The sequence below is a fragment of the Podarcis bocagei genome (assembly GCF_964188305.1).
Source record: "Podarcis bocagei genome assembly, chromosome: 16".
In the NCBI taxonomy this organism is placed as follows: Eukaryota; Metazoa; Chordata; class Lepidosauria; order Squamata; family Lacertidae; genus Podarcis; species Podarcis bocagei.
Genome location: NC_138142.1, coordinates 13,916,300 through 13,929,455, shown reverse-complemented (window position 1 = coordinate 13,929,455; position 13,156 = coordinate 13,916,300). Strand labels below are relative to the sequence as shown.

General features: G+C 44.3%; 2 protein-coding genes and 1 long non-coding RNA gene across 3 annotated transcripts in view; 2 read left to right on the top strand and 1 right to left on the bottom strand.

Moving 5' to 3' along the window:
* Positions 1-13,156, top strand: part of GP1BB (glycoprotein Ib platelet subunit beta) — a 210,829-nt gene that overhangs the window by 41,545 nt on the left and 156,128 nt on the right. The window lies entirely within an intron of this gene.
* LOC308575921 (septin-2) overlaps positions 1-13,156 on the top strand; it is a 63,932-nt gene that overhangs the window by 5,267 nt on the left and 45,509 nt on the right. Inside the window, exons 2-5 of the mRNA XM_081175079.1 lie at positions 3,559-3,610; positions 4,403-4,502; positions 8,574-8,660; positions 12,458-12,581. Coding sequence (XP_081031205.1) covers positions 3,584-3,610; positions 4,403-4,502; positions 8,574-8,660; positions 12,458-12,581 — 338 coding nt within the window. The 5' untranslated portion in view covers positions 3,559-3,583. The remainder of the gene's footprint in view (positions 1-3,558; positions 3,611-4,402; positions 4,503-8,573; positions 8,661-12,457; positions 12,582-13,156) is intronic.
* Positions 9,805-12,520, bottom strand: LOC308576083. Its single transcript, XR_014003068.1, has 3 exons — positions 12,383-12,520; positions 10,336-12,047; positions 9,805-9,883 (listed from the first exon to the last, which is right to left on the bottom strand). It is a non-coding gene; the product is annotated as an uncharacterized lncRNA (long non-coding RNA).

Here is a 13,156-nt window from a genome sequence, read left to right as displayed (position 1 = left end):
AGAGGGGGCCTCATCTCGTAATGGACTTTTGGGATGACAACATACTTTGGACGCTAGTGTTTGATTGTCATGTCCAACTGACGTGGATCTCTGTACTCTTTGAGTGTAATTTTCAAAAGCCTGCGCTCCCGTGAGATCGGAAATGTTATTGGTACAGTATGTGTCCTTCTGAAATCAGCTTTGATGAATGGTGCCTTACCAAGTTATACAACATCAAAATATGCCCAGTACTTCATTTTTAAAAAAATTGTTCAGTCTTGTGTGTCTCTAGAAATTGTTAAACCACATGTGGTCAAGTACAGTGGTACCTCAAATATGGAAATTTGCTTCTGCATTGATTGCTGATCAGTTTTGTGAATCAGGTCTGCTTTTGCTTAGTTGAGATGTTCCTTAAGCAGGACTGTGTTTGTTTTCCACACTGCCATGTGTAGTTTTAACTAATAGCAAAGCAGTTAGGGGGTGGGAGTGTTTGTCAGAAGAGGGCTCTGCTCCCCACATCCCTGCAGGACGGATTGCTTCTTCCTTCCTCTGCAAGCCCATTTTGTTTCCATGCTGTCAGTGGAGGATGACAAGCCTGTTCCTCCATGAATGTGGAAACCAAGCGGACTGACAGAGGAGGGACTAAGAGGTCTGTTCTTACTATGTTGGTGCACTAGGTAGAAGGCACCGCCCAGTGGGGGAACACCCCCCCCATTTAGTCTCTTAGGATTAATTATTTTTTGGGCCTCCTGTATGAAGCTTATTTAAGGCTACAGCTGTGATGCTCGTAGCATAGGTTGGCTGCAAACATACCTACAAAGATATGAGGATGGGTTTTGGATTTTTTGCTTCCAAAGAGGGCTGAGAATGCTACAAGTTTATTGGACGTTGGTGCTTAGTCAAATCAGCTTCGGCTATCAGCTGACCTCTAGGAAAGATGCCTGGGCATTCGTCCAAACACTACTGAAAGCTCTGTTTGTACAGCTGCGTTGCCTTTTTTGGGCTGGGGAGGTCCTTAACAGAACGTGTAACGGAGTTGCGTTGAGACTATTGTTTAAAAACATGTTTGGCGATTATTATTTTTTAATGACTAGTTAATTAGGCAGCTGATTTTTTTAAAAAATACTGTTTTATCAAAACATCAGATGGCAAACATGATCCCATCTACTCTCATCTCTGTTGTCCAAGAGAAAATGCTTCTTCCAACAGATGCCGGCTGCAGTGCACGCACATATCATCTAAAGCAGGGCTAGCCAACATCTGCCATTGAACTCCCAGCTCCCATCACCCCCAGCCAGTGCGGCCAGTAGTCAGGGATGATAGGAGCTGCATTCCAGTCCTGCCACCAGGTTCCCTATTTCTGATCTAACCTAATGAGGGTGGCAGTTCTATGCATGCTTAATGAACGTTAAGTGCCACTGAACGAACGCAGTGTGAATTAACTTCTGAGTAAATGTACATTTGGGTGTGATGCACATCTCTGCAGCACCTCTTGCACTGTTTAGAGCAGCTGGAGCTGGTCCGTTAGGATGAAGGGGCACTGCCCTATCACGCTCAATCTGCCCTTAGCCAGTCTCCAGCTCCCCACCTTCCTACTTACAACCAATCCTGGGGGTGGTATTGGCTGTAAGCTGCCTCCTCCTTAGTCTTAGTTTTGTCCTTCTGGAATTCAGCAAGGAGGAGGATGGGACCAAAATGATAATTAATTGGCTCTCTCTCTTGTTGGTTCTGGCTCCACCTGCTGTTTTGGCTTCCTGCATTTTGCCGTACCAGTCCCAATGGGCACCAGTCAACACCACTTAAGACTGATTGCAGAGTTTGGGGCTTTGCTGTCATAGCCAGTGTTTGTCATATCCAGCTTTTCCTTTTCTTTTGAGTGCAGACTACCTCTACTGAAGATACACATCTTTACCCTGGCCTTTCATAGAATCATAGTATTGTAGAGTTGGAAGAGATCGCAAGGGGCATCTAGTCAAACTAAAGCATCCATGACAGATGACCATATGCTTAAAAGCCTCTAGTGAGGGAGAGTTCACCACCTTCCAAGGGAGTCAGTTCCACTGTCGAACAGCTCTTTCCTGATGTTTAGTCGGAATCTCCTTTCTTGTAAATTGAATCCATTGGTTCAGGTCCTAGTCACTGGAGCAGCAGAAAACAAGCTTGCTCCATCCTTCATGTGACAGCTCTTTAGATATTTGAAGATGGCTATCCTATCTCCTCTCAGCCTCCTCTTTTCCAGGCTAAACATACCCAACTCTCTTAACTGTTCCTCATCAATCTTGGTTTCCAGACACCTGAGTTGTGTGTTTTCAGGACCCACCCTATTCCTGTGGCTGTAACTTGTTTTAACTTTTTAATACTGAGTTTCAGATTGTTGTGACCTGCCCTGGGACCTGCTGGGGAATCGTGGGTAATAATAATATACTAAAAGTGTGGTGGGGAACTTTAACAAACAGGCAAGCGCTGTGAACCAGCACTGTGAATGGTTGATCTATGTATTTGTGATCTGTATATTTGCTGGGGAGCAATGGGGAAAAGCTGAAGATTCCCCTCCCTCCAACTAATTTTCTAACCATTTTTCTAGTGCAAGCATTTAGCAGTCCTCTTGCATTCTATTATAACTTGGTGTTGCATCCTGCCAGCAACACTGAACATTAGTAAGCAACAGGAAAGCATCTGCATCCAGAAGTCACAGGTGTCTGTCTGTAGGTCACTTCCTTCTTTTCAGGCCACGAAATGTGTTTGTCAAGAAGGCCAGTGATTAAATTTCTTGAGTCTCTCCTCCTTTGTTTCTGTATGTGTTCTGAATAAAGGAGCAGTTGGTTTCATATTTTTTTATACCCAACTGCACGACAAGTCTATTGGGAATCCAGAAACATAAGAACCTGCTAGTCCTGGCTTAGTTACAGTGGTGAAAATTCCTAAATTATTGGTATAGGAACTCAAGAGTGGCTTCTGAGAGCCATGTGGTCTGAGCTTTGAGCAAGAAGCACATATGTGAGCTCTTTCCCCCTTCAATCAGATTGCAACTTAGCTGAGAGTCAGAAGCTACTGCTTGAAGAGCCACGCTCCTGTCTCATTTGCAAAATGATGTTTTCTTTGTTTGCTGCTTCCAACTTGGTTGGTTAGCAATTTTTTTTACAGTATTTATTATTTGTGAGTCACCCAATAAAATACACTCTAGGAGACGTACAAAAGAATAAGCAACATTAAAAACAAAGCACATAATGACAAATCAGCACTAAAACCAATCCCGCAACTTTCTAGGAATAAAATCCAACTCTGCATAAAACAGCTGCAAGTCAGCCACTGGTAGCTGGTTCAATTAACTTATCGATGGGACTCAAAAAGCTTAAAACGAACCAGTTGCCATCACTCTACAGATAATAAAATAAATGTTACCAAATAATGGACAGAACAGTCCTTTCCCCTAACACGTATTTCCATAGCCAGAGGTAGGTGAGGGACTGCATCTATTTGGTTCCCTGTGCCATAGCTGTAAAAATGATGTGATGAATTCTTAGCTTTCCCATTTAACACAGACTTTGTTCCTATTCTCTTCCTCCCACCCCTATCCAGGCTCTGAAATTTGGAGTGTGAGAACATGTCTCAATCTGGTGAGAAAGTGAAGGTAAGTAGAATGGGTTTGTGGCAGACCTTACCAGAACACTGTGCTAGCAACATTGCATGTATGTGTGTTTTGACTTGTGAGCGTGGGGCTGCATGTTAAGGGCTTTCAAAACAGCCCCCGTGCTGCTCTTTGAAGCCCTGACTTCAAAGGGGCTTCGAAGCGCAGCACCACCTGACATTACTGTGACATTGTGTGGTTGCCAGGTGGTCAGCTGTCAAATTTGGCCTGCCTGGGGTGGAGATATAGTGATCTGGCCCACTAGCCAGAAAGGGTTACCCGCTCCTTCTGTACAGTCCTGTATGACATTGATTTGAGCAGAAGGTTAGCCTTCCAGCAGCCATCCTTTGCTGCATAGTCAGCAGTTGGGTATAAACCACACAATTCTCAAACATGAGTTGGGTTATTAAGCAGTAATTTGGTTATTAAGAGAACTTTGTGCCACTTCCGACACACACAAGAAGTGGCGAAAGAGGAAGTGTGGCTAAGTCTGCGTGAGGGCAGGATGTCTGCACTCCATGTGTAGAGGGCACGTTCTCCAAATTTGGGGATGACATGAACATTTCCTCCCATGCAACATTTACATGAGACCCAGGAAAAGAGGAAACATGAGTTATTGTTCTTGCTGTTCCACTTCTGTCAGAACACCAAACCCCTTTTTTTCGGTCCTGCGGATTTGTGTTGATTCTTTCTTGGTTCATTTTGTGTGCTTTCGTCATAAACCCCCTGTGCTTTTGTTACAACCGACTTCCATGTCGAATTCACAACTTTTATTGTTTTTCTCCGTCTCCTCAGTTTTCTGACTCGGCAGGATATGTAGGCTTTGCCAATCTCCCCAACCAAGTCCACAGGAAGTCTGTCAAGAAAGGTTTTGAGTTCACCCTCATGGTGGTTGGTAGGTGCTCCCCCCCTTCTTTTTTTATAAGCACTTCATTATTAGACTATTTTAGGCTGTTAAATATATATCTTTATTTTGTGTGTGTCTCCATCAGTTCTTCCTTCTTTTTGTGTAGAAATCTATTGTTGAAACTGACATATGGAAGCTAGTTCAGTCTGGATTTCTTCCTGTGAATTGTCTGTCCCTGTTCTTGGGGGGTGGGGAAAGAGACGAGGTAAAGAGCACTGAAGTTAGTATCTTACTAAAGAGGCACAGCCTTCCTGCCATTGCTGGTGAAGGAAGGGAAATAGCTCAGTGGCAGGGCATCTTCTTTGCATGGAGAAGACCCCAGTTTCAACCTCTACCATTTGCACATAGGGATTTGCTTGCAGGAAGGTTATATGACAGGGGAAGGGAACCCTTTTCAGCCCAAAGGGCAGTTCTCTTCTGGGCAACTTTCTGAGGGCCTATGATGTAAGGTGCAGTAGTGGGTGGCGCAATGAATATTATTAGTAGTACAGTGGTACCTTGGGTTACATACGCTTCAGGCTACAGACGCCGCTAACCCAGAAATAGTACCTCGGGTTAAGAACTTTGCTTCAGGATAAGAACAGAAATCGTGCTCCGGCGGCACGGCGGCAGCAGGAGGCCCCATTAGCTAAAGTGGTGCTTCAGGTTAAGAACAATTTCAGGTTAAGAACGGACCTCCGGAACGAATTAAGTACTTAACCTGAGGTACCACTGTATTATTATTATTATTAGAACCCCACCCATCTGATTGGATTGCCCCAGCTTCCAACATATATAAAAACATAATAAAACATTAAACATTAAAAAAACTTCCATGTACTTCAGATGTCTTTTAAATAATAATAATAATTTTATGATTTGAAACCAATCTGTGTTTGAATGCAGATTTTACCTTTGTACAGCAGGTTAGTTTTTACATACACTCACACATCCCTCTCCATCCTCCAACCAGGCAAGCAGGAGGCGTTACCGGAGTTCTTAGATCATAAAATCGTAAGAGTAGGAAGGGATTACAAGGGTCATCTAGTCCAACACCTTGCAATGCAGAAATCTTTTGCGCAAGGTGGAGCTTGAACCCACGACCCTGAGATTAAGAGTCTCATGTTCTACCGACTGAGTTTTCCTCCAGTTCAAGTAGACATTCCAGCCTGGGAAGAACAATTGGGGTGTGATGAGGGTCAGTGAGGGAAGTGACCTGGCAAGAGAGGATGTAGCCTGGGGAGAGTCATGAGGGTCAGATGGAGAGGCCTTGAGGGCTGCATTTGCCCTTGGGCTGGAGGCTCCCCACCCCGTTATACAGTGGTGCCTCGCAAGACGAAAAGAATCCGTTCTGTGATTCTCTTCGTCTAGCGGTTTTTTCGTCTTGCGAAGCAAGCCCATTGATGGATTAGCGGATTAGCGCTATTAGCGCTATTAGCGGCTTTTAGTGGCTTATCTGCTGATCGGATCAGCTGATAAGCGGCTTAGCAGCTTAGAAAAAGGGGGGGGGGGAAACCAGCAGGAACTCGCAAGACATTGTCGTCTTGTGAAGCAAGCCCATAGGAAATTCGTTTTGCGAAGCACCTCCAAAACGGAAAACTCTTTCGTCTAGCGAGTTTTCCGTCTTGCGAGGCATTCGCCTTGCGGGGCACCACTGTACAACAATGATAATTCATTTTGCATTCATTTTTATACAGTATGCTTGCAGAGTGTTTTCATGTCTTCCTGTTAGTCATTCCTCCATCCCACGCTTTTCAGTGCGTTTCCCCATCAATTTCCAAACTGCAGAAAGTCCACGGTTTGTGTGTATGCATGTGTATCATGACAGACTTCTTTATTCCACTTCACTTACGCAAACCTAAACATCTGGTTTGTGTTGGAATTGCTTCTGCAAAATGCAGGCAGTTGGGAGGCACCATGAATGGAAGCTTGGAAATGAGGCCCAGTGCAGATGTAATCTTCCAGCAGCTACCCAAACCATAGTTGAAAGTTTGAAAGGACCCTCAAGCTTGTGAGCTCTTCTCCTGCTTTCCTTTTTGCAGGTGTAGCCATTGATAGCCTCATCCTACATGAATTTTGTCAAATCCTCTTTTAATGCCATCAAAACTGGTGGCCATTGCTGCTTCTGTTCCTAACTTTGGTTGCATTTAAGTGGACCATGTCTAGTTGTGGGCAGATACAAATGTACCCCAATTGGATCCAAAAAGAGAAGTTGGAGGAAATTGGTGCCTGAGGGAGGGAGGGAGATGAAAGTGACCAAGTTTGCGAGTTGCACCCAATCTCCTAGATGTGGTTTGGTGACTTACGTCTCAACTAGGCCATTAAATGTTGGTACATACATGTATTATTTCACAAGTGCTGTCTGTTTAGGGAAGCTGCTAGTGAGAGAACATTTTCTCGCGGTTAGAGATTATGTCATTAAGACACTGAACCTAGACTATTATTGGAAAGTCATTTGTACCAACATTGACTGCGGTTAGGTTTTAACACCACCAAAACTCCCTCTGACTCACTTCCTCTAAGTTGTCTATGAGGGCACTTGGGAAGCTTACAAGAATGGTCAAAATTCTGTTGAGACACAGTTGTGGAATGGGGGAGAAATTTGATTTGGTTTGCATTTTAAAAAAATAAAAAGTAAAGCCAAATCTATCAAATTTGCACTTTCTGAAAGAATACTAGAACTGAAACGCAGTCATGGTTTGAAATTCACACTTAGTCCAAATTTTGTGATGTGGTTTTCTGACCAAACAACGCTTCGAAAAATGGATATATTAGGTAAAAGCGTGCATAAAGAGGAATACATTAGGGAAAACAACATACGGAAATGCATTATGTTAAGAGAAGCTGCTTGCAAAAATGTGTACATTAAGTCAAAAATGTACACAATAATGTGTGGAGAAGTTTGCACTGAAATTTTGAAGAATTTTGTGAGGATTTTTTTAAAAAAATAAATGAAAACCATGAATTGCTGCAGAAATGTGGGGAACTGAATTTAAGATGGGAAACTGAGAGGACCAAAACTGGCAGATTCTTCCCTCCCTAGTCAGAACCTTCATATGTCGAAAGAGCTGCCAGGGTCACACAGAAGGCAGAGGGAAATGGCTCCAGGTTTTTTTTCCAGGGTGGAGGTAGGCTTGCCAAAATGTCCCCTTCTATGTCTGTGGGGCAACGGGGGCAGTGAGCTGTGGACACAGTTGTGTGTGGCCTGTCCAGTACCCCTTCTGCTAGCTAGCCCCCATTCATGTGCAATAGAGGATGCTGTCTTGCCAGCATTGAAGTAAGACTCGATCCACATTCAGCTAGCTTCTGAATGTGCAAAAGGAAGTGTGACACTTTGCCCTTCATTCAAGGCAACCCAAATACCTTGAGCCATCTTTGATGGCTACCACCTCAGAAATGAATGGACTAATGTTGTGTGATTGATTTTAGGAGAGAAAATTTCCTCCATAGCCATTCACCCCAACTTGCTTTTTCGAGTGTGGGGTGGTGGTGATGCATGAACTTACTTGATATCAAGAGATAAACTCGAATCAAATAAATACAGGAACTGAAGAGAAAGTGCTGGAAAGATGCTTGTCTTGTAGGTACAGTGGTACCTCGGGTTACATACACTTCAGGTTACATACGCTTCAGGTTACAGACTCCGCTAACCCAGAAATATTACCTCGGGTTAAGAACTTTGCTTCAGGATGAGAACAGAAATTGTGCAGTGGCAGCGCAGCGGCGGCAGCAGGCCCCATTAGCTAAAGTGGTGCTTCAGGTTAAGAACAGTTTCAGATTAAGAACGGACCTCCGGAACGAATTAAGTACTTAACCCGAGGTACCACTGTATTTGATTAGAGCACTTAATTTGGCCTTATGGGTTGCGTTATGAAAATAGGTGGATTAAATTTAGAATTCACACGGCTCACTTTCCTCAGGCTTGTTTTTCCTGTTTACTTTAGCTAAGCTTAGGAAAGCCTTTGATGTCGTTATCTTATAAAACCAGGGTGGATACTGGCCGTAAGAGATAAACCTGTGGCTTGCATGAAAGTGGGGGGCGGAATTATTCCAGGAATTAAACATCCATCTCATTTACAGGTGAATCTGGCTTGGGAAAATCCACTTTAATCAACAGTTTATTTCTGACTGATCTCTATCCTGAACGTTACATTCCTGGAGCTGCAGGTAAATCGGTTTGTTCCTAATGCTCACTTTCTGATTTCACATGCTTTGCTTCCTCTGATATTTCGCTTGCACAAGGCTGTTCTTATGTACTGATGATGATAGACTTCTTTTCATAAATATCAGGGCTGTAGCTTCATTTAAAAACAACAACAACCAACAACAAACTGTAGATTTAATCAATGAATTAAGTGATTAAGGTGTGTAAAACCGAAGACCTCTGATGGAAGAATAACTGCACTTCCTAGTAGGAGTGTGTCTGTTTGGGGTTCATTCTAGCTGGGAAGCCATTTCTCTCCTGCTTCCCTTCCCTGATACTATAAACCAGGGTTGGAGCACCTTCCATAGGCTGCATGCCAGTAATGGGCCAGGCCAGAGGCAAAAATGGGTGGGGCATAACTGTGACACTAACTTCCGCACAGTAGACTACATTCCAGCCTCTCAAAAGTCAAAGGCTTCTGCACTCCTATATGCAGCCTACTTCCACCTGGGCAGGTGAGAAGCACCTTCACCAAGATGCATACCAGCTAGGCAGAAAGGGTGTGTGGAGTGGCCTAGGGAAGGAGGGCAGCCTTGGGAGAGTTTCAAGGGCTGGGTAGAGAGGGCTGGAGGGCCACATTCTGCATTTGGCCCATTGGGTCTGAGGCTCAAGCAGAAGATCCTGCTCTCCCCAGCTTCCTGTTCTTCTCTTTTCCAACTGCTATTCAACATTATTATTAGTTGCTTGTTGTGCAAAGGTCTCCAAGTGGCTTATAATGCACGTAGAACCTAAAAAGCAGATATTGGGGTTATAGCACATGTTCACTCTTAATTGTAAACAATTGTGGGTGGTTTTTTCTCTCCCCTTCTTACATTTTCATATTTCTGCATGTAGATACCTCTCTTTTGGTTCTCAGTGGTCTGTTTTTGGCCATTATTTATACTACTTTATGCCAAAATAAGATTGTAAGGGGTTCATAAATTAGAAAAAACCAGTTATACAAACATTGTTACTTAAAATAGAGAATAAAACATTGGAGAAATTAAAACAGAAGGTTCAGGTACATCTTCAAAAGCCAGTGTGATGGCAATATACATGGTTCCTCTCATATTTTTGTTGGCGCTTGCCATCTGAATTTGCTATTAGAAGGACTATTATGCTTCTGAATGCAGTTGCAAATGATTTAGCCTAACACATGTGCTAATACATCCAGTTCATCCCCAAAGTGCGCTAGGGTGCAGAAATGCTCGATTGAATAGAATCATAGAATCATAGAGTTGGAATAGACCACAAGGGCCATCGAGTCCAACCCCCTGCCAAGCAGGAAACACCATCAGAGCACTCCTGACATATGGTTGTCAAGCCTCTGCTTAAAGACCTCCAGAGAAGGAGACTCCACCACACTCCTTGGCAGCAAATTCCACTGTCGAACAGCTCTTCCTAAGTTCTTCCTAGTGTTTAGGTGGAATCTTCTTTCTTGTAGTTTGGATCCATTGCTCCGTGTCCGCTTCTCTGGAGCAGCAGAAAACAACCTTTCTCCCTCCTCTATATGACATCCTCTTATATATTTGAACATGGCTATCATATCACCCCTTAACCTCCTCTTCTCCAGGCTAAACATGCCCAGCTCCCTTAGCCATTCCTCATAAGGCATCGTTTCCAGGCCTTTGACCATTTTGGTTGCCCTCCTCTGGACACGTTCTCTGAATAGTATAGACATGCTGAAGTATTAGCCCACTATTGAGGTGGAAGTTACTGTTTTTCATCTCCCCAGCTTGACATGAAGCAGAGTTCCCTTGTCATCTGCTGGAGTTTGTAGAAAGACAAGGGATCTCTGCCTCCTTCTAAGACAGAGGAAAAGACAGTGAGAGATTATAAGTGCAACAGGTGGGTTTGGAGGATTGACATGGATGCAAAACTCGATTTACTGAGTCCAAGATTTTTAATGGACTGATTGGCTCAATTAATATTGCAGTCCTAATAAATATATATTCTGGCGTGCACCTTTTGTACATCATTATATAAGGAGCATGTTGCAAATTGTTCCATATCCCATTCAACTTGTCTTCTTTCTGCCTTTTGTCCCATGTTCTTTTTCGCATCACTGCTTCTGTTGTTTGACTTCAAAGTACTTCTCACTTGTCACTGAAATCGTTATATTGTCTATCCTGGTTGTCTTCTAATTTCCCACAGTGTTCTGCCTATCTATCCTTTAGGGAATGACTTAAAAGAAAAAGAAGAAAAAAAGCTTCATGCTTTTTGGAATGAAGTGCCATAAACTAGCCAGTTGACAGGATCCTCAAAGGCCACTCACTGTGTTCTGCATGCCCGAGGCAGCTTCATTCTTGCTTTCTGAACTGTTTCACCCCAACTGAGACACCACAGGACAACTAACAGCCACCAGAAAACCATAAAAGTGGCAATAAAGCAACCATTAACCATAACATAATTACTCTATTTGGGTGTTCACTCTATGTGAGTGCTATTATGTGGAAGTGGGACATCATGACTATCCTTCCTGGCCCTAACCCCATCCTGAGTCCTACCACCCCCACCCCCCAGGCAGTCATCTATAGAGGGAGACCTGCTCTTAAGTTACCCCTGTGACTTAGAACCCTGACTGCCCAGAGTTCTAAGTCATAGGGAGGCAACCTGAGTACTTAAAGCAGGCTGCCCTATACAGACATGCGTTCTCAATGAGCCTGTTGGGTTTCCCCACTTTCCTGCACTACATGATTATAGAGCTGGGTTGAACACCCAAATAGGCTTGTAGGATTGCCAAATTGCAAACAGCAGCAATACTATCATATCCACACCACGTATTTAAAGCACTCTTAGACCGCTTTGACAGTCAGAGAGAATCTCGGGAACTGTAGTTTGTTAAGAGTGCAAGGAGCTGTACCTCTGTGAGGTGGACACTACAGTTCCCGGGATTCTCTGTGACTGTCAAAGTGGCCTTAAGAGTGCTTTGTGACCTAAAAACACAGCAGCCAAACTGAAACTGAAACAGATTAAAGAGGAGCCTGATGAAACACACTTCTGTATCGTATTGCCTTAGCCTGATGCTTGACTGTGAAAAGGAATGGCATCAGCTGGGTTTCATGGGGCAAGGGTTTCCATAGCCAGGGAGCTGTCAGCGAGAATGCCTTGTTCTTCATTCTCACCCTCTGCACCATCAGGTGGCTGTGAGACCTGGAACAGGGTGGTCTCCGTGGCTACAACAGAATCTTCAAAATCCTCATGCTACTTTTGAGTTCTTTGAGGGCAGCCACTGAGGAATTCTCAGTAAAGGCTGGGCACATGCACTGGATACACAGGAATCCTTGGGGATTCAGACTGGGCATAGGAAGCATTTCTTTTGTGGGGGATGTCATTTCCAGCCTAATTTCTATTATATATTCCCTCCCTCCCTCAGTACAGTGGTGCCCCGCAAGGCGAATGCCTCGCAAGACGGAAAACTCGCTAGACGAAAGAGTTTTCCGTTTTGGAGGTGCTTCGCAAAACGAATTTCCTATGGGCTTGCTTCGCAAGACGACAATGTCTTGCGAGTTCCTGCTGTTTTTTTTCCTCCCCCCCTTTTTCTAAGCCGCTAAGCCGCTTATCAGCTGATCCGATCAGCAGATAAGCCGCTAAAAGCCGCTAATAGCACTAATCCACTAATCCGTCAATGGGCTTGCTTCGCAAGACGAAAAAACCGCTAGACGAAGAGAATCACAGAACGGATTCTTTTCGTCTTGCGAGGCACCACTGTAGTTTGAATAACATTTTACTGTTTTGTCGGCCAGGAAACTTTTAACATTATATGACATTTCTCTTCTAGAAAAAATAGAGAGAACGGTCCAGATTGAAGCTTCCACCGTAGAAATAGAGGAGCGAGGGGTGAAACTCCGTCTCACGGTAGTCGACACTCCAGGATATGGAGATGCCATTAACAGCCAAGACTGGTATGTTATTTCCTCAGGCTGTGATGCTGAATCTTCACATCTGTCCCAGGCTTCCATTCTGTTGTATACAGCTTTGGTGATACTTTAAACTGTTTTAACTCTCATGTCTTCCTATCGGTGCTGGGGATTAGGCAGCAGAGACACAGCTTCAAAAACCAGGATTGAGCCTCCCCATGCATCAGATGATGTGTGGAAAGTTCAGTCCTTCTTGGTTTGGGTGCACCAGTCAGTTCCCAAACTCCACGAACCTTAAAGAAAGCTTGATTGAACATTCCCCCCCCCCACATCAGGTGATGCACAGGGCAGAGGTTTTCAACCTTTTTGAGTCCACAGCTGCCTTGACCAACTACATTCTTTCTGTGGCACCCCTGTGGGGCTCAGGAGCCCAGCTGATTCACCCCTTGCCTGCAGAGCTGGCCCCCTCTCACACTTTTTCGAACACGCTCCCTTGCGGAGTGTTCCCCTCAGCCTCCCCTCCCCTCTCCTTGGGAGTCCTCTGGGCAGCCACAGTCGCCACCCATGGTCTCTGAGATGCCCCCCTGCCCCCAAGAGAGGTACCTCCTCACACTTCCCCA